Source organism: Perca fluviatilis, chromosome 20 (genome assembly GCF_010015445.1).
Source record: "Perca fluviatilis chromosome 20, GENO_Pfluv_1.0, whole genome shotgun sequence".
NCBI lineage: Eukaryota > Metazoa > Chordata > Actinopteri > Perciformes > Percidae > Perca > Perca fluviatilis.
This window is the reverse complement of record NC_053131.1, coordinates 8030805-8053423: the sequence shown is the minus strand read 5'-3', so window position 1 is coordinate 8053423 and position 22619 is coordinate 8030805. Positions and strand designations below refer to the sequence as shown.

The 22619-nt window shown below is 38.9% G+C and overlaps 1 protein-coding gene across 5 annotated transcripts in view; it reads right to left on the bottom strand.

Annotated features, from left to right (window-relative positions):
• The window catches only part of slc4a11 (solute carrier family 4 member 11), a 136095-nt gene that overhangs the window by 36955 nt on the left and 76521 nt on the right, over nt 1–22619 (bottom strand). For 4 of the 5 annotated variants that reach the window (XM_039786588.1, XM_039786592.1, XM_039786589.1 and 1 more), the window contains exons 4-8: nt 21634–21677; nt 15023–15251; nt 9703–9735; nt 3110–3191; nt 2346–2469 (exon numbers count right to left, since the gene is read on the bottom strand). In XM_039786588.1, the coding sequence (XP_039642522.1) occupies nt 2346–2469; nt 3110–3191; nt 9703–9735; nt 15023–15251; nt 21634–21677 (512 nt within the window). The remainder of the gene's footprint in view (nt 1–2345; nt 2470–3109; nt 3192–9702; nt 9736–15022; nt 15252–21633; nt 21678–22619) is intronic. The other variant, XM_039786590.1, reaches the window with a different exon arrangement.

Genomic DNA, 22619 nt, shown 5'->3' with positions numbered 1-22619 from the left:
ATATCAGTAGCACTTGCAGTATTGTAGTGAATAAAAATTTAAAAAGCAAGACAAATTGATTGTAAATGACTTTAAAGAGACAAGATAGATTCAGGTTTTTTGAAGTGGGGTTCTACATGGTACTTATCCATAGTCAGCGTATTGACTACAGATTAGATGGCGGCCGGAACCAGTCTGGAGAAGCAGGCAGGAGTACTGAAACATAAGTTAGGCAATGTACTGCTGTGGACGGGGCCCCAGCAAAAAATGTAGCCACCTAAAAAAGGCCCACCTAAAAAAAAGAATATCAGTTGAAGTGTCTGCTGTATTTAGAATATTTTCACCGCTTTACCTTGCCATTAGACAGGCCTCTCTGACAGGGAACTATAGCCTAGTCGTTCAAAGCCACCAGACTCAGTTGATCAAAAGAGTAAATTTAACTCGCAGAACACTGGAGTTGCTGGTCTGCCGCTGACTCGATAGGTTAGCTTGTTATTGTTTGACTTTAATGAATCCGAACTAACCCTTCAAAAAAATTCACACAATAACACAAACTAACTAACCGATCGAGGCAGCAGTATAGCAGCAACTCCCGTGTTCTGCGAGCTAAAATGACTTTTTGTCAAAAGGAGTCTGGTGGCTTTGAAGAGAGCAGAGATGTATATAATGGCTTCAGTTCCCCCATCGAAAAGGGAAGTCTGACATGAAATCAAACCTTCATTGAACATTTTTTTTAAATAATTTATTCAACCTGTGATTGAAGGAGATGATATGCTTTGTTGACACTACTTGCATCTATAGTGAGAAGTCAGATGCCGCATCAGCCAATGCTTTCTTAAGCCAATCAGGTCTTGAAGCACACTGAGTTTACGCCTGTCGTATGAAATGTGCTATAAATAAACTTGACTTCACTTCAGAAAACTCACTTTCTCCTCCTGAGGTTTGTCTTTCTGTTATTATTGTACACTAATAATAACTAATCTTCAATCATTCAGTGTTTTTGTGCATTATTTTAGGTTTGTTTGAGTGCTTGCCAACAATTCCCACGACACTGACGGCAAGGTTAAGCAGTAAAAATATTGTAAATATAGCGTACATTTAAATTTTTTTAGGTGTCTAAAATGTGTTCAGCTGCTGCCCCCGTCCACAGCAGGACATTGCTTAGCTTCCGTGTCGGCACTCCTGCCTGCTTCTAAAAAATGGGGGCGTGCCGACATGAGTATGGAGAAGTACCTCATACAACCACACTTCAAAATATCCGAGCTATCCCTTTAAAAATGAAAATCCAAACTCAAATGAGAAAAAAACCCTGAAGAATATTTCCTTTAAAGCTGGCCACTCTTTTGAAAAATTATGCCGGAGGTGTTTTTTTTAAATAAAAACGAAAAATAATAAAAATAATAATAATCTAATATTATCTATAATCTAATTGAAAATCTTATTTTAAAACTACCTACCGATTTGCAGCCCAGACATTCTGTGGTTTAATTGTTTAATGATTTCTTGTTACTTTAATTAATGTGCCACATAATCAGTAGCTCGTTTGGGTTTTCTCCCCACTTGTCCTTTTACTTTAAATTACAGAAAACATTGTCTCAGCTGTCATCGTCACAACAGGACCTTGTTTTTAACACGTGGTAATTAGTATCTTCTTGCAGCAAGAAACACAGCAGGTCTTTGGAAGCACGGAGACATAAAACCCTGTTCAAAAAAAATCAGTCAAACCAATCTGGGCAAAAGCAGAAAATGGGGATCCTTATTCATTCAATAGTTTCAGTCATAACTGAGCTTGCCTTTAAGAAATCTAAACTTAATTGGACTCAGGACAGGCGGCTGACTGAATTTGCATAAGCAGACTAATTTGAAAAAATCTGAAAAAAAGCTGCAACTGTTGAACTAAATATACATTTCCTTTTAAAGAAAGTAGCTGAAAGCAGGAGGGTATGTAAATGATGAATTAGTTGTGCTATGGCAGCAGGATGCTTACATTGATCATATGGTGAGTTGGACTTTACTAATACCCATAGCCCTACGGCTAACAAAGATGAGAGGAAAGAATGACAGTGGAAATGATAAGAAAAATCTCTTCACAGCACATTATCAGTGATTAACTGAAGGAATTAATTAACAAATGAATACAGAAGAATATTTTAGTTAGACAAGTCGTAGTCGCAACTTTAGTCAGCAACAACACAGCACAAATTCAGTACATAATATAAAGAATAGAAGAAAACATACATATATACATGAATGAAATATGTAAAATGTAACAAACAAGTGGCAAAAAAATAAATAAATGCCTCAGTAATCCACCAAAGTCAGATAAATCCCACGTAAGATTTGCTCCCTCTGGGGGCTGCAGTTACCATTTTGAGCGGAGCCAGGATCAGGATGACATAGCGGACCTCGCAGCAGTTCTCCCCCCAGTTTTGCGGCCTCTCCAGACGGGAGATGCACACATGACGCCTCTGGAGATGCTTCACGTTGCAGCTGGAGTGGAGAGGGAGAAGGAGGAAGGTTTTAATAAATGTCGATGCTTCACCTCACCGCCCTTTGTTTTCATAGATTAACCTCTCTCTTTGCAGCAACAGGTAGACCGTATCTCACACACACACACACACACACACACACACACACACACACACACACACACACACACACACACACACACACACACACACACACACACACACACATACAAAAAGTAGCATGTGCACATACACAAATGTATGGCAAAGGCACTCCCACACAAAGGCACTCCCACACAATTCCTATAGTTCTATCAGTTGGGATAAAGTGCATTTTAAACAAAAAATATTTTTTAAATAGCATTTTTATAAAGACGACCAAAATACCACATTCACATACTACTGTACACATACTACTTAAGATTGCTTGTTTTGTCCAAGCAACAGTCTCACACCCCAAAATATTAAATTTGATGTAAACTAAAGAAGATAATTCTTTTATATAATATAATTACATTTGAGAAGCTGTATTTTTTTGGTATTTTGGCTTGATAAATGAATACAAACAATCAATTAAAATTATTATCATTATTTGGTTGATCAAACAATTGATTCATTGCTTCAACTCGCGCCGACACGCATGCACAAACATTACGGCTTACAGGATGCAGAGCCAGGACTGCTGGTACTGGATCCCGGTAGCGGTGGCTGTCACTCCCTGGATGGTCTCTGACAGTAGGTGCACTGCAGGGGAAAGGTCAGAGGTCAAACACAAGTTAGCTGAAATCGACCTCCAGTTTGATCCTCACATGCTCTCATTTTCCCGCCACACAGCGTTGAACATACTCAGATATCGCGATTTTCTTGACATAATACATCGATGATATTGGAGGGTGGACAATTGGTGCTTTCACAAAATATTTTTTAGGATGAGATTTTCGATAACTTATCATCAATAATGTGGTAAACAGTTTCAAGTGAAATTATAGAGAAGAAATAAAATTCCAGCTATATACTAACTAGGTTTACATGCATGCACAAAAATAATGTGATGTTAAAACAAATCTGCAATTCTTCAAATGATATTCCCTCAAAATGTTTCAGAACAGATTTTCTGAGAAAATTGAGTTAGTCTGTGCTTGTTATCAATTTCGACAACATAATTGTATATCACGATATCTCGATATGTGATTTAATCACGATGTGATTGCACCGAAAGACAATAAATTATCATATTGAATTACTGCCCAGCCCTATGTGTAGTTTCAATCTGAAATATTGATGTGTTTAAATTAAAACCTGGGTCTGATTTCTTTAACCAGCCTAATGGTGTCAACCAAAATGCCTAAAACGTTTAATAGAAGTCTAGAGCCTTGATCTGCTGCGCCAAGCCTCTCAATATGATGTCTACATCAGAAGTGTCTAACGAGCTCGCCTTCTGTTGTAGACTGGAATGCCAGGCAGTCTGGTCTGTGTGCAAACACCACACCACGATAAACTAATGATGGTGTCCACCCGACCCCAGCAAACATCAACGCTTATGTTCACAGATTTAAAAAACTAAACACATTTCATTATGCTGCCATGTTTACACGGTGCAAATCATTAAACATGGGCAACTGGGGACACCGCTGAAAGCGGCTCGCTGCTTTCTAATAAGAGGAATCTCCCTTTCCGACTTCTCACGCTGAGAGTGATGAATAATAGTGTTTTGGGGGATATTCTTCAGCAGCCCCGACTACCCCTAACCCCTGGATAAGATTCTGCGTGCTTCAACTTGCAATGTTCTCTTCCACTCATCAGTACTGAGCAAACTACAGGGTGGAAATGTTTTGTATCGTGAGCAGCGGGGACAATCATTTCCATATCACTCAGATTTTCTCTGCCAGTGGTTTCTCCCTTTCTTTCTTTCCGTCGGTTTTTGTCTCTCTCCATCGCTCTCCCCCTTTCTCTCTCGCTGCCATGCCGCGTCTCATCAATAAGGTATCCTCCATTCATGCCAGAATATGATGGGCGTCACCATGACAACAGTATCACAGTGCTCAAGGAGTGAGAGAGCCAGGATGGGAGAATCAGAGAGAGAGAGAGGGGGGAACAGACCAGGGAGAGAGAAATAAGAGAGAGAGAGAGCATGTAGAAAGAGGAAGAGCAGAAGAAAGGATGAAAAGAAGCCTGTAGAGAAAGAGGAGGGAAAAAAGCTGACATGTGGGGTGGGGAGAGATTCAGAGAGGCGGGAGGAAAAGAAGAATCAGGGGGAGACAGAGAGAGAAAAATAAAAGAAAGGAGAGGGACAGGAAGAGAGGGAGTGGGAGGAGACATGCAGAGAGGGAAACCGAGAGAGGGGGAAAATGCAAGCAGAAACAGGGGCAAAGAAGGACCAAGGGAATGAAAAAGAAAAACCTTACAAAAAACAAAAGTGACAAACAAGAAGGGAAATGAGAGTGGGACTAGATGAAAAGAAGAGTGAGAGGGAGGGAAGGGACAGAGAAGTAAAGGAGATGGACTGGGATTCAATTCAATTAATAGCAGTAAGCCTGACAGCCATGTAATAATCACAAACCAGCCAATCTCTCATTGACGTCAGGGAGGAGAGGAGGGGAGAGATAGAAAGAGAGAGACATGCAAACAGAACAAAAGAAAAATTAAAAGATAAAGAGAGGGGGGAAAAGAAGGAGACCGATGTTTCATGGAAGACGGAGGAGGTAGACGATGTTCAGGGGTATCTGTGGTCTTCCATACCAACTGACGAGATGACCAATGTCCGACCATCCAAGAGAAGCTAATTGCTCACTGCTAGCCTTTGTATTGCAACCACCTCCATATTTTTTTTTAGAGACAAAATGTCTTTTCTAAGTGAGGGAGAATGCTTCAGTGTTGGGAGTAGCCAGAGCAGAGCATGAATACCGTCCGTGTTCAGAGTCCAAAGTCGCCATTACTAAACGTGGGAAGCTTCGACAGAATGATTACTGAATTGTAAAAAGGTCTAGAGTTGTGAATTCATGGCAGCAGCACTTTGATTTTGTGACTAATGTATTTTGCATCGTTTACTTTCCATGCATAGGGGGTTCTCTGTGTACTTCTTAAAAAATATATTAAACAAATTCAAATAGATTCATAAGATAGGATGATATGATAATGTGTTGTTACTTTAATAAATTCTGTAATTGAATGATTCCTAGCAAACTGTAATTAAAACTCAGAAAAAAGGGAGTTTATAATACATAATTTATTTTTTATTTTTTTTTTTTTTAAAAAAATTTTTTTTTTGGGGCAGAAAAACAAAAAAATCCCCTTTTCATTAGAAAAGTTGTGTCTTTTTCCCCACCACCCCACTACCCCCACACTAAAGAAGTGGTCAGATCGGATTTCTACCTAAATTGTACTTGCGCGGTGTGTCGAAAAGCCAGCCCGCCTCACGGCAGTTTGTGTAAATGTCAACGTTATTCTTAATCTATTGATACGTGTTCACGGAGACATTTTTGTCGGTTTTTACGTGGTGGACAACACGAAAATGTGAAGTAATGTATTTCAATGGGAAGCATATTTTTTTGGCCACAGAACAAAAATGGTAGGGAGTAATATAAAAAGCCGAAATTCCGCGTAGGGAGGATGGTCGGGGTGGTGGATGGGTCAAACAACACAGGACTTTCACCCGGGTGAGCGGGGATCGCGTCCCGCGTGTGGCGCTTTGTTTCCCGGGGATGGCGTCCCTGCGTGTGGCGTTTTGTCCCGCGTGTTACTGTGGCGCGTCTCCCGGCGTTTAAGGCACCCCTTTCCCCGTAAGGTTTTTCCTAAACCCAACCTCCGCCATCCCGTTATTGTGGCGCGTCCCCAGCGGGCCGCCTGGTGGGCGCCTCCCGGCTTATGGAGCGTCCTTTTCGGCCGCCTCCCGGCGTCCTTTCCCCGAGAAAATAACGTGATATTTACACGTAAAAAAACGAGAAAAACGTCTCTGTGAACACGTATCAATAGATTAAGAATAACGTTGACATTTACACAAACTGCCGTGAGACTCTTTTTTCCTAAAGATGGTTTCTGTCATTTTAGGTAGTTCTGCTCTCACAGATGTTGGTTCAAGTGTTCGTTTTTCTGATAAGTTTGTTTTTTATTAGTTATTTGATGCCATAAAAAACGAGCTGAAACGTCATGATTGTTCTCCACCGCCCGATCAATACTGCGCAGACTCTTGCTCCAAAATTACAGGATGGCAGCGCATGTATCCTGGATATATATATAAATGTTTCACTTTTGTACAGCGGGAAGAAGTGGGAGAAGTGTTGTTTGATTTTATATACATTCTACGGTTGCATACATAAACTACGTGAGCTAGCACGGCTTGTGGGCAAACAGTAGTCCACAAAGCTGTACATAATACGGCTTCTAATCAAAACATAACATACATACAGTACATATTGTCATAAATCTCTGTATACCCAAGAAGTTCCCCCTTTTCTCTGCTGCTTATATTATTTTGGTGTGTATTTATTAAAAGATCCCCTACAGACATGTTAGGTTTCCACCGCTTCTCCCTCAAAACACAATCTATGAATATTTTAATATTCATTTCAATAGTTTAACTACTGGACACAAGATGTCTCCATCATCAGTGTATGTGCACTGGAGGTTTCAAGTATCCACATCTCTCTTGTGAAAGTTGCATACTGGATCATGGTTTGCTTCCAAACTTGATGTATGTAACGTAAGATTTGAGTTGAGCTCAGAGAAACTCCCCTTCAGCAGATTAATGTGAAAACAGCCTTCTAGTGTCACAGTGAAGGACAAACATCCAAGTGAAGTAACAACAATAACAATAAAAAAACATATTTGAGTGGAGACCATAAACAACACATTCTCACTCTAAACTCGTCACATACGGACGCTTGGTCAGGACCCCGTGGCATCACTTTTTTAATAGATGGCAGTTTGACTTTAACGTGGTTAATGTTGTGAATTCAAACTAAACTACTTGGTTAGTTTAGGAAAAGACTGTGGTTTGGGTTAAAATAATTACGTTACCTATGTGATGTGGGTTAAGTGAGTTACGTCAAGGCGTAAGTTCAGTTCCTTTTGCTTTAATCAAAAAAAAGTCAGTGTTGACTTAGTATCACACGGGACGCGAACAGCAATCTCTTGGTTTCTTTGACACGTACATCCACCCCGACCCCCCCCCAGACTGATCTCACAATTCGTATGCCATTTTGGCGTGTTATCAAGACGCATAATCGCTTTTTAGTGCGTTTATCAACACCGTTCGGCTGCCATTGACCTACATTACATGTGGATTTTCAGCGCAGCGAGTAGTATGGAGGAGGTTGGTTTGTTGGTTGGGGTGGCGGATGGGTAAAACACAGGACTTTCACTTAGGAGAGTAGGGATCGCGTCCTGCGTGCGGTGTTTTTCAACCTTTTTTTAAATTATTATTTATTTATGCCTTCCCCAATGTTTTATTTGGCTTTAGGAAAGTGGCGTGTATGTTTACGCAAAGTCATGATGCCATGTTGCTCCTCCCTACTTGGACCTCTTTCTACTTCCACTAGGAGAGGCCTGCACATGCAAAACTAATGCTGGAGGCGTACGTGAAGCGTCGTAGTGTGACACGCAGGGCCAATGACCAAGCTGCTGTATCTGACGAGGTGGGAGTGAGAACGGGTTGCCCACCTCCTTTGGACAGAGCCTTACGAGTTTGCATGCCAAAGTTCAGTCAGATTGAACTCGGTCCTCATTAAAAAAAAAATGGAGAGCTCAATCTGGTGCGATTTTGTCTTTACTTGGCTGATATCCTCATGCCAACATTGCTCCCTCTACCACCCCAACCTCCTTTGTACATGTCCATGATCACGTGTGGGACATTGTGAATACATCACCCGCTGAGGGGAACAAACCTTACTGGGTGTTAAGAGTGTGTGAGAAAGGGTTGCTGATGTGAACAAGTGGGAGACTAATTAAGACATGCACATTTGATGCTTGTCAGTTATGCAAAAGGTTTCTGCACCGTTTCGTCAGCTTTTGGTATGCAGTTTCCATACACAGAAAGGAAGACAAAAAAAAAAAAAAAAAATCACAGATGCTCATACGCAGCATATCACATACGCAGCATATCAAATGTGACAAACTTCAATGGAAAAGTGATGAAAAAATATGAGGACGGCAAGACTGGATGGCTGGATTGGCCCCTTTGATCTTTCTGGATTCTTGGGGAATTCTTTAACTGCATTATTCACATGATTGGGTTGGGGGGGCGACAGATTGCAATTTCTGTAATCCAGTATGTCACAAATAAGAGGGATGAATCAATAAATATGCTACCAGTCAGAAAAACAGTGATGTTAACAGTTCTTTTGGCTGACGTGCCAGTCAAACATCAGCAACAGAAACTCTACAGAGATACATGCTCATTCATTATGCTCAGAGGTGACCTCAATAAAGCCTTCTGATCTTATGCTGCCTTAAAGATTAACTGTGATCTCAACCATCGGTAGACCTGCCAGCAAACACACACACACTTTCTCACACACACACACACAAAGGGAAATGATTGGTTTCCTTCAAAGCGTGGATTGTGGAGGGCACACAGGAGGTGATTAAAACACAGTAAGGATCCATACAGCAGTGGCAGATGAAACACTGTATCCATCATAGCCAATCACCATGCAGCACACATACGTATGAGGTCACATAGCGATGAGAGGGCCACTAGGACTGGGTCAATGGTGAAACCTGGTTATCGAGAAAGGTTGTAAATTCTAATCTTCTACGCGCTTGCATAACAGCAAATCACATTAATGGTAAATACACCGACGGCCTACATGGATACAATATCACAGTAAAGTGCTGCATATATGAAAAGCTTAATTCAAATTATATAACCAGTTCAAAAACAAATAATAAATCTCCAAGAACATGCCACGGACTAACTCTGTTGCCAAATCATTTTGTTACTTTAAACTCAAAGGAATCACACAGAACCAGCAGCTTTTCTTCTTCACGGGACTTTAGAGAAAGAACTTCTAAGGTTATCGGACAATGAGTCCGCGATGGTGAGGGCGTTGATTTGAGCAGCAGCTGGAGAGGCATCGATATCTGTGACACGGGAGGGATTGCTGGTTTCTGTAATCATTTGATGACTCAATGGATCGACCCAGTCCCAAGTGTGGAGTGGAACACAAACGGCACACTGATGGTGATTGGTACAGAAGCAAACCACTGATTGCAGCCTCATGGCGGCTGACATTTTCATCAAATTAGCACAGCTTACCGTCATCAAAGAAAACGAAACTTTGAGATTTGTCTGCATGGGGAGAAGGAGGGAGAAAAACCAAGAGGAGAAACCAGAGAGTCAGTTCAGTCATCTTTTCAGATCAATGGGCGACCAGCATCTTTGATTTTACGCATGCGCACACACACGTACAGACGCACACACACACGTACAGACGCACACACACACGTACAGACGCACACACACACACACACACACACACACACACACACACACACACACACACACACACACACACACACACACACACACACACACACACACACACACACACACACACACACACACACACACACACACACACACAGGTTAACAGGCACGTACATAAATATCTCTGCTGAACAGACGCTTCATTTCCGGCCCTCCTTTACCTCATGCATATTAAATATCATTTTCCAGAGAAAATCCCTCAATGTCTCGTCTTTGTTGGGCGCAGAGAGATCTTATCTTGATTACCGTCTACAGGCTATTACCAAAAATTGGATTTTATCACCGATAACAGTTATGTGTTCAGCAAGTGCTGAGAAACCCAACAACGTCAATGAAGACATCAAAGATGAGAAAAATGACATGTATGGCCACCATTTCTCATGTGGTAAAGAGCTTGAATTAATGGTTTCAATTTAGTATTCTGATCACTCGCGCCGAGCGTTACATACTGAGAGATTTTCACAGAGAAAAGCCATGCCGCAGGCCTGGAAAAGATATATTACAACACAGAAGGCAAAGTCGGTTGATTCAAAAATACACAGCACCTATTTACAGAAAAATCAACGTGAAATTTAGAAATACAAATAACACTCCTGCTTTAACAGATGCTCATTTATTTTTTGATTCATTAAACAAGTTGCATGAGATATCAAGGGCCTGAGGGTCACCAAACTCACACACTTTAGAAATGGCTGTGTAAATTATTGCAGTTATATGTTTTCTTAAGACGGTTTTGAAAATATATGAGCACCTTGTCTTAAAAAAGAAGTCCCACGCTCACCTTTGCAGCTGTAAAAAAAAAAATAAAATCTGAAATTTGAGCTGGCGAAAAGTATATATATATATATATATATATATATATATATATATATATATATATATATAATGCTAATCGAAGCAAAGTGGAGAGCGGGCAGAATCGATCAAAGGTGACAGCTATTTAGGGAGAAATGATGGTACAGTCATCACAAATAAGGCACACAATCAGAAGCCCATATAGCACTGAGCAAAGTAGCTGCAAACAGGATCACAGAGGAAGAGCGGAAAATGCAATTATAAAATACATCATTACTTAAAATATTGACAATTAGTCATTCTGTGGCAGCCTCATCACTGCTGTAAGCACCGTCATCATCTTCAGCATCCTATGATCATTTATTGGTTTAAATGTGTGGAGTATCTTAAAGGATAAAGTATTATTTTTAATTAATAGAGGCAGGTTTGTAGAAGTGGCTGAAGTCATTATTATCTATGCATTGCATATTCAGCAATGCTGTTTCGTTATCCCTCTGCACAATGTGTGTACTGTGTTCCATCGCCGAATCCCAAGACAAAAGTGAACCAAAAAAACAAAACAAAAAAACAGCACAAGTTGGCTTCTCTGTACAAGTTATAGCAGGACTAATTATCTCTGTGGGCTTTTCATCTTTTTCATTTCTGTAATTCTCTGTTCTTTCTGTGCCGGTTATAATCTCGCCCCGTTCTCTTTATCTCACAGCTGTACAGTATTACGCTCCAAATGACCCAGCTGTGGCAGAGTGAATGTAGATATGGCAGAAATTAATACCTGAAGAGATATGTCACGTTGATAACATACTTACGTGCAATATGAATGTATTCCCCCGGGAAGAGCCTTTGTTCCTCCCCCGGAGATAATTTTCTCCCCCCCAAGCCGAGCACTGACATGAGTGTTTCACGTGTGAATGTTCATGATTTGAATTCAGGGATCCGACATGTTACTCTGAAGTGAAGGGACTTCATTGCAAAACAAGATGCTGAAGAGAACAATTTCAAAATGAGGAGGGGTGTATAAATCCTTATTAAATAATTAACAATACCAAATTAAAATGTAAGGGCTCATAGGTAACCGAAATCCACATTCTGATTGAAAAACAGACCTCTTTTGTGATGTGAATACATATTTAAATGTCAAATCGAATTTCCTCGTATCCATTAGTATATTTTCTGCTCATTCTGTAAATATGTATGTAGGTTACATAACCGAGTGTAGATATTATTTAATAGCTACAGCCCAGTAGCGTTGCTCATTTGCATGTTTCAAATTGTCGTCCTTATTTGTGGAATTGTTACATCATCCTCTGTGTGCAACTAATTATCAACTTATTCTCATCTACTTTTCTCCTGAACCTTCTGCTGCAGCTAACGCATTTCCCCAGAGTGATGACTCAAGTTTCAACTGGTTTAAAACAGCACTTTTTGCTGCACATAACAAAAGAAAATCAAGACTATATATTGTTTGGGAGAATCTTTAGCTTTAACTTTGATAGGGATTCACACTTGGCTACTGACTGCTTGCATAGCAGCAGAGTACATGCTAATATTTCAATCTACATAAAAAAAAAAAGAAGCAACACAGTATTCTGTTGTGCTGGTGTTTCCTTTAAAAGTGCTATATTTTGATACAGTATTTACAGATATTGGTTTTGTCAACCAACCTTAACTATCACTCTATGTATGGCTGTAGATTTTTATAATAAAGTATCACTGATCTACATGTTTTTCCTTTATTTTTCTATGTTGCTTTATCAAACTTCAAAATTCAGTGAAACCCCTGAATGCTCAAATTGATTTTCAAAACCTTTCCAGGCAGCCCAGACATGTGCTTGAAGCCTTTTCTTGTTAAGATAGCAGCCACAGAGAGAAAAAAGAAAAGAAAAAAAAAGTGTCTTCTTTTGCGTCTGAGTGGGGTATTCTGGGTGAGAAACAGTCAAGTTGCCACAGCCACCACAGCTTGAGAGTCTCAGAGAGCCATTTGAAAAGCTAAGTGAGTGATCGATGACAGAAGTCAATTATCACCTCGCGGATCTTGTCAGAGGCGGCGGTGCAGGGTGAGCGTCACACACCACCTACCTCTGACTAACAATCAACAACTGCGGACACCAGCCCAGCCAGACAAGAAAAAACACTGCAGGCAGAGTATATGACAGGCAGCCCTTACACTACCATTACCTCCACATACTCTTCTAGTGGGAAGAAAACCCCTATCATGCTTCAGTAAAAATTTAACAACCAGGCAAAATTGATGCGCTGATTTAAAAAAAAAAGTTTTTAAATTATATTTCTTAGTGACATGAACCTAAAAGAATGCAAAGTCTGATTTGACAAACAATTACTTTTGTGACGCCGTGTTCAGAACAGCTTGCAGCAGAGAGCGAGGCTTCAACAATGGCTTTATACTGTTATGTAAGAGGGCGGATTTCTCCTGCTCTAATGGGCTGAGGAGATTCGCCTTAACCAAGAGGCTTTGCTACTCAGCCTAAAGGACCTGTGCTGAAGGGACTGGCTAAATGTGACAGGGACCTGTCGGCCGACAAAAAGGCACCAAACCTGTAGACACTATAGGACACTTCAGAAATGAATTTATGCATTAGAAGAGAGTAAGGTGTGCATACAACTTTAAAGTAATGGTTCGGAGTAATTCACCCTAGGGTCCTTTGCACCATGACCTCGAGCCAAACACCCCCCCAGAAGCTTTTTTCACCTGGGTCTAACATTGGGAGAGTTAGCTAGAGTAGCGTTATCAGCTGAATAGCTTAGCGCAGGGGCTAACGGACCCACGTTTGTATCCCGTAAGTTACCCCACTAATAATGCCCGAAATGATACCAAACGTCTACAAGTAGTAGGTTTTATGAGGTTATGCTCTCATAAAACGATGGATTGGAAAGTTTGTAAGTACACCAGAAGTTTATGTAAATAACACTTGCCTGCTGGCTTCTGCTCTCTGCTGTTGTTGTTGCTGCTGTGAGACGAGTGCTTAGGGCCGTCTAGAAATTACAACACCGAAAAGAGATGCAACAAAAATATTTTTTAATTTAACTTTTTTTTTTAAGTAAGTGCTGTAGTATAACTAGCAAGAGACAAGTAATAATTGAGGTAAGTTTGGAGACATTACCTTATTTAATCATTGAATTAATAAATATTTTTGTTGTAACTCTTTCGGTTGGTAATTTATAAGGCGACCTAACTAGCTCTAACTGCGGAAGTAGCAGCAGCAGCAACAGAGAGCTGAAGAGAGCAGGCAAGTGTTTCATTCTGGTGTACTTACAAACTTTCCAATCCATCGTTTTATGAGAGCATAACTCTTTTGTACTACTTGTAGACGTTTGGATATCATTTCGGGCGATAATTAGTGGGGTAACTTACGAGGATACAAACGATGGTCAGCCCCCTAAGCGCCTAAACTATTACAACTGATAACGCTACTACCTCGCTAAGCGTCATGACCCAGGTGAAAAGCTTTCTGAGGTAGGCTCATGGTGCAAAGGACCCTAGGGTGAATTACTCCGAACCATCACTTTAAGCACATCTTACACACTTTTAGATACAATAAACCTCAGCTTTTCAAGTCCAAATAGAAAACATAAATATATATGCATAAATGTGCAAGCAAAACTATTTCAGTTCAAATTAATATCATGTTAGCCGTTGGCAAAAAATCAACTGATTTTGCATTCTGAAAATCTTTTTCTTGGGTTAGGGTTAGGTCCTGCTCTAAATGGCACCATGGTGAAAAGAATAAACCAAAACATCTCAAAAACTTTTTTCAATTATCTGAAAAATATTGAACTACAGTAACATTAGTGGAAGGGACACATGATTGTGTTAGTTTTGATTATCAGTTGTGGTGTTCTCCGGGGCCCTGGTCAATAAAAAGAAATTATTAGTAGGATAACAGCTGCTTTTTTCCTGGGAAACGTTTGACGTCTGCACATGTCAATGGTTGCCAACAAAACACACATGGAACTCTATTTGTGTCCGCTTGAAAAAGCCACAAGGCAAATGGACGAATTCAAACATGCCAAACTCTCCTTTGGGTCTTAAAAGGTTATTGAACCATTCTCAAGTCTATGTGACAATTGTGCTCCTGAGCCTGAGGTGAAGCTATTCTTCAGCTAGGGGTTGACCTGTGCAGACATCAGAGGTTTTTTAGGTCAGCTGTCAGATGTAATGGGGTCTTGGTGTGATTGTGGTACGAGTTCTCTGTCTTATTGTGTTTTGTGCATCTGTGATTGTATTTCCACAAACTTGCTGGTTTAAACATGCAAGTCAAACAGCTCCATTGCTTACCGTTGACCTCCTGCGCTCCTGCATCTGTGAAAAGCATGCTCATCACCTCCTCGAAGTTGCAGCTGGGCTCAGATGCATTGCTGTCCTGGCCCACGTGGTGCAGCATTCTCTTCAGGACATCATCCAGGGAGGCAGCGGTCTCATCCAGCAGGATAGTGGCCCGCGCCAGGAAGCCATCCAGGTCCCGGTGGGCCCGGATCTCCTCCTCAAAGTTCATCAGCTTCACATACTGTGGAAAAGATGGAATCCTTTCAAAGTCTGAAATAGGTTTATTTGAGATTCCTGTGCTGATTATGCCAATCAGTATAATTTTAAAAGAATTGCATTGCACATTGTCAAAATGAATCTACCTTAGTTTCTGCAGAATTGGACCTAAGACATAATATCTTTGGTTTGCTCTATTAAGTCTCATATTTATTTCTAAGCTGAAATATTGTACTATCCCCAACATGCTGAGGCTTTTATATGGCAGTAATGTCTCTGATCTTGCATTTGGGAAATTAGGACTACAACAATTTGCCTGTTGGTCAGTATTAGCCAATGTCAATTTTTGGAGACGTTAACATTGTACAGGACAATCAAATAAGTTTAATTTCTATAAAGCTGGGCAGACATTGAACCGATTAATTTTTTAACCCTGAACTGGTTGACCCCAACTACTTTTAGAATCAGGATTCATATTTTGCAAGATCGTTTGTCGATTAATCCGATGAAAGTTCAAGATTTTAGCCTATTTCATACGGTACAGCAGGTTTAGTGAAACTGATTCCTAAGATCCACGGGTACCACATGGGCACAGAAAAAGACATTTATATCACCAAATATTTAATTAAACAACTCAAAGATTAAGCCTACGCCACAAGTTTGAAATTGCCCTAAAGTTTCGACCTTTAAGTATCCACCCACAACACCACTCTGAGCCAAACAGTCTTTTTTTAATGCTTCACCCCACGTAAGCTTATCAAAACTGGACCAGCGGTGTCTGAGAATCACCTAAGAGACAGACGGAGGGACAGAGAGAAGACCACAGCTCGATTGAGAGCCCAGACACCCTCCAGTCTTTGTTTTCATTGATTGTGTGATTGACAGAAATTCTGAAGATGAGCGGATTCCCTGCTGTTCTTTTTAAAATGAAACCAGCACTGAGCAGAGTCCATGTCTAGAGCCCTTGGAGCCATTTGTGTATAGAGCTCTGTAAATACATTTGATTTGTATGTACGGTACATCTGTCAGGTTTTGGGTTCTGTTGTGCTTCGGGTCAAGTGATTCAAAAGGTGTAAATTACAAAATAATTTGACATTTTTTAAGATTTATTTCTAGTCATAGGCACCTTGCAAAATGTGTGGTGTTGCGGTCCATCCATACTGTATGCTGGGTACAGCATTGGGAAAATCTTATGTCTGATAAAGAAAGTGAATAGCACACAGCTGAAGCAGAAACATGACCATATCAAAATTACTTCTAAATATAGACCACTGCAAATAAATAGATCCACAACATAATTCTTGGCAGGCAAGTGAGGCTGTGACCATGGGAAATTGATTTAAAGAAAAACAGAAGGATAGAAGCAAACAAACAGAAAATGTGTAATACAGACAAGCTGTTGGCAGGAACAAGACGCAGCAAACTGAAATCTCTGACAGGCTTGTACTGATGACGTCCAACTCTTGACAGCCCTGGTCATCAGTTTAAACTAATGCCCGCTGGGTGCTGCTTTAAACCCCTCGAACTGTGGAGTTAAGGATCTATCTCCAGTGCAGGAGACAGAAAACGATTAATATTGCTCCTAATTTTAAAGGAAATTACTCTGCAAGGTTGCTGGAATTAAACTAAATGATTTGTATGATGTCTCTGAATGTGATCTACTTAGACAATACTAATATATTAGAGCAGGTATATAGTATCACTGAACACTACACACAATCTACTAATTTCAGTCAGGCTTTCATGCTCACTTGCATTGTTCAGCCTTTACATGTTCTACTGGAAAACATACTTAGTTAGGGCTGCAGACTAACGGCCATTTTCATTATCAATTCATCTGCCACTTATTGTCTCAATTCATTGATTATTTATTGTGTCAGAAAATAGTCAAAAATGCCCATCACAATTTAACAGAGAAAACCAAAAAATAGAGTCCAAGGTGGCATCTTCAAATGTCCTGATCTGTCCGACCGACCAATTACCGTCCAAAAGACATATACAGATATATATACAGATATATACATACACATACATACACATACATACACACATACATACACATACATACATACATATATATACACATATATATATATATACACACACACATATACATACATAACACCTTAATAACATACACGGATATATACCTAAATATATGTGTAATAATAATCGTAATAATAATAATATTTGTTAATAATTATTATAATATATAGGTAATAATAATATACATAATATATAAATAAATATATAATATATACATATATGTAATATATACACTATATATATAGTACGTATGTAATAATAATATCTATGTAATAATAATACTCATATGAGTATGTCGTAACGTATGGTATTAATAATAATCATTAATAATAGTATGTATCGTATGTGTAATGTAATATATGCTATGTATGTATGGTTCTATATTTGGTATGTGGTATATACACGTAATGTATAGTATATGTATATGCTACTGTATGTTTATATGTTATATGTTACTATATTAATGCTATATATGTGTCTAATAATGCGTATTCTTTATGTTATATCTATTATTTATCTATATTTAATGCTATAATTTATTATTATTATATTATAATATTTATATTAATAATAATATATAATATATACTAATGTGACTAGTATAGTAGTAATGTAATGTACTATTCGTACTGTATGTGGTAGTATGTATAATCTATGTATGTAATGCTATATTGTATGTTATATGTTAATGCTATGCTATATGTAATGTAATATTACTACTATATAATATACTAGTATGTAATAATGTACGTATACTATTATGCTACTACTACTACGTGTATGCTACTACTACGTACTACGTATGTTGCGTACTACTACTATGTGCTAGTACTACTATATCTATGCATCTACGTATGTACTGTAGCGTGTATGTGTACTATGTCTATAATGCTACTATGTATATTGTGTTATGCTATGTGTGCGTACGTACTATGTGCGTACTTGCGTATTTCGTAGTAGCGTAATGCGTACGTATGTGGTACGTATGCGTATGTGCGTATGTGTTATAATGCGTGCCTTCTCGACATACCATATATATACATATATACATACATACATACATATATACATACATACATATATACATATACATATACATATATATATATACACATATATACATATATATATATACATATATAAATATATATATATATACATATATACATATATATATATATGTATATATACACATATATACATACATACACACATATATATATATATCTTGAGCTGTATATGTCTTTATGACCCCTGAGTATTAGTTCTAGTGTTAACTAGTTTAAATCACAAATTTCACAGAATGCTTTCTAATGGATGTACAAGACATGGTATTTCTGCAAAGGCTCAGACAGCGAGAAGCATCATCTTAGTCGTGAGTTTGGAGTTTTTGAGTCCAATTTCAATTTCGATCCACACATTAGACCTTCCACTAAAATTGTCATATCATTTTAGGAATATTCCCACAGTATAACGCTCTCTTTCGGGGGCAGTCTCTGAAAAGACGTCTGCATGCCTTCATCACCAGCTGGCTTGATTACTGTAATTTGCTCTTGTCTGGCGGACCCTGAAAAGCTCTGAAATTCAGATATTACACCTAAAGTCCTGTCACTGAGAGCAGACTTTAAAATACTGCTATTGGTTTTTCAATCACTCAACTTACTGATTTAAAGTATGGCTTGAGTGTCTGATATGTTAATATGGGACACTCCTTCATTCCTCTGACACTATTTGGTCTCTATGCCAGGTCTTAGTCTCCTCCTGGGGCAGCCAGCAAGAAGAACTGAGTGACTGTGAGTGCCTTTATAGCTAAAAATTCACATTGACTTAAGTGATAATTATACTTATAGTTTAGTTTGTTTTATTGTTTTTGAGATTAATTTGACGTTGATTTTATTTCACGTTATGGTTTTCTCACTTAATGCTGTAGGTCTGCCATTCATTGTTTGAGATACATTACATAATTTTTTAACAAAAGGGGCTGCAAAAAAGGGTTGATTAGATTCCTTTGAGTAATCCCTCCATTTCTAGATGAACATGTAACAATCAATGAAATCCGCATGCAGTACACAGGTCTGTCCATGAATGAAGACTTTCTTCCATGATGCAGAGTGTGTGTTCACACGGAAAGCCAATTAAGATAACAAAGGGTAATCACATACCTCAGGCCAGCCATCAACTCGACAGGATCAAACCATCACAGATGGTTTGTTGAGACCCAATATGGACTTGTAATGTCCGGTATCAGCAAAGAAGTATGACACCTATCAGGATACCTGTCTTTAATTAATAAGCTACATGTAATTACAAGGTGCACCTAAATACACCATGAGTTTAAGAGGGGCAGCTGAACGCACCATAACTTTTTAAAGGAGCACTGTACACACCAGGAAGGTGCATAACTCACAGGGGAAGGTAAAATGTTGCCGCACCGGTGACTTCAGGGAAGCAGGAGGATTTAACAGTTGTGTTGTTTCTCTGTCATGTCCGTCTCTGGCAGTGGTCATGGTGTCTGAAAAAGTGCAGCTGCAGGCTACCGCTTAGCTAACGTTACCTTGTGTCTTTAGCTGCATGCTACCTGCTACGCTGTGTCATCTTTTTTTTTTTTTTTTCCAGATGTACAATAGGAAGCTTGGTTGGAGTGCGATAAAAAACACAATATAAACATAGATTTGAATAGATCTGCTCCACTGTCACCAATACCTGATCGAGCTATTTGGTTCAGTATTGGCCCGATATCAGATATCAGTATTTGGTCTGTGCATCCCTAATGTCAGCATGATTTAGGAACATTTTAATTGATCATATTTGTTAAGACTGTTCCTCTGCTTTACATCAGTCTGGATACAGCAGCAGTTGTAAAGGTATCATCACTGTGACATTGCCTGTGCTAAAACAACAATCAGCTCCTAAGATGGAACCATATAAGGGAGCAAACAGTCAAGATGCATGAAAAGATAAACATCAGCAGACAGCAGTTTCATACAAAATATTCATAATGACAGCTACAAACCTCAGTGTGCTTCCACTGTGCACTATGGAGCTGTGGGCTATTACAGTGTGTGCTGTAGGAAAACATGTAGTAGACTGGGACTCGGTGTCGGACGATACTCATGACTCAGCCAAATAAATCTTGATTAGAACATCTCTAGATGCAATTAAGCCTAGCTAGTTACTGACTACGAAGGAGGACTACGTAATTTACAAAAATATTGTTTCTTGTCTTTCATTCAATGCTCCCACTTCATCAATTCTACTTCCATCAGAGATAATACAATAAACACATTAGGAAGGCAGCACCCATTTGGTGTGCAGGGGTTAAATTTCTTTTCTGATCTACTTTGGGAAGGGCAGAAGTAATTATCCCCTTAAACAGCTGAACATGAGGCTGATTCTGATCAGTATCAAGGATCTATCAGGACACCAAATGGAGTGATTACTGCTCTATGGGGTTCTTCCACTATAAATGTGCATTAGGGGTTAAAATGACGTAAATGCCAATGTTGGAGCGAATGTTTGTTTGGCTTTTGTGATTAAAATATTGGATACTGTGTGCTTTTTTATTATCCATTTAAATCTTGGATGCCAAATTTCTGAATCCAGTTTCTGAACTGTATTGACAGATGACTGCACTTATCAGAATGGGCTGAGTTCCTTGACTGCCAAAAATCACTTTTAAGTAACATTGCATTTTTTAAACTGGTACCTCAAATCAAGCAATCTAATAGGTTTATAGCTGTTATGTAATAACCACATACCACGGCTATGACGTCTATTTCCTTTGCACAATTAGTGTTACTCTGCGTCTGAGTTACTAACAACCTGAAAGCTGGTGCCACAGAGGGAAGCCGTTCATGTGCACACACACTGTCGTAACACAGAGCTGGTTTTAAAATCGGCACAGTATCTCTTCAAGTGTATGCTATATTTATAATATTTTCATCGCTTTACCTTGCTGTCAGATAGCCCTTTCCGACGGCAAAATGAGACCGTTACCTATGTTCTCTTCAAAGACACTAGACTCCATTGAAAAGAACAGTAATTTTATCTCGCAGAACACGGAAGTTGCTGGTCAAACGTTCCATAGCAAACGCCTCGGTTTGTGAAGGCAGCCAGCCCAGGAGGGCCTTTTTTATTGTATCTATTTAATTATTAATACAAAATGTACTGTAATTGAAACGTTACTATAACTTTTACAATGCCATACACGACTGTTTTATAAAAGTAATAGCTCACTTTAGTCGTCCTTCTGCTTTGCATCCAGCAGAACAACGCTCCTTAGCTGTGATATAATCACAACATACCAAAGACTGTCGTGAGCTAGTGCCTAAAAATGTAATTTAATCAATATTCATGCTTACCTTTCTTGATGTGTTCAGTAACACACAACCGGAGTCGTCAGCATCTAAGGAGCAACAAAACAAGGGGTACAATTACACATTCAAAGTGTGCCATAGTAAAACATCATCATATACTGTATGTAAGCAATTAATATATTCTAGTGTACAATGATTTCACACCTATATGTGTTATATTGTTATATCTCTAATATGTGCTTCCAGCAAAATTACAACATTGGAGCAACAGGTGACAGTTGTTTAAAGGGTAACACATTGTATGACCTACTACTGTACGTTTCAAGCACACTCAACCCAAAGAGTGTATTGCATTTTCACGATACATTCTCACAAATAATCTCAGCCACCTGTTCAGCCACACCTAGTTTGCTGCCTCTCTATTGTAATACCTGGGTGCCAGCCAGTCTTGTATAAAGTGCTTGAAAGCAATACTTGAGTAAAAGTATTTTAGCAGAAAATGACTTTGGTAGAAGTTAAAGTCACCTTTTAGAATATTACTTGAGTAAAAGTCTTAACGTATCTGACATTTACTGTACTTAAGTTTCAAAAGTAATTTTCTGATATTAAATGTACCTAATTATTAGAGGTAATAGTAAAAAATAACTTTGATTATGAACTTTATTGTGGCTCCCAAGGACCAAACACGGCATATTTCGAGAGAGCTGACATCAGCAATGAGAAAAACGTAAACACAATTTAAATTTTTTTTTATGAGGAAGAATCTTTCACTCCAACATACGAAAACATTTCTTGCAAATACTGCCATAGGTGTTTAACGTTATCTTTATCACCACCCCATTCACCAAACCTGCTTTTTTGCAGTCTAACAAATTTCTTCTGATTTTATTTTGTAGTAACGAAGATGCTTATGAGAAATGTAGTGGAGTAAAAGTATACACTGTATTAAGGAAATGTAGTGGAGTAGAAGTAAAAGTCTCTAGAAATATAATTAAGTACAGATATGTAAAAAGTCTACTTAAGTACAGTAA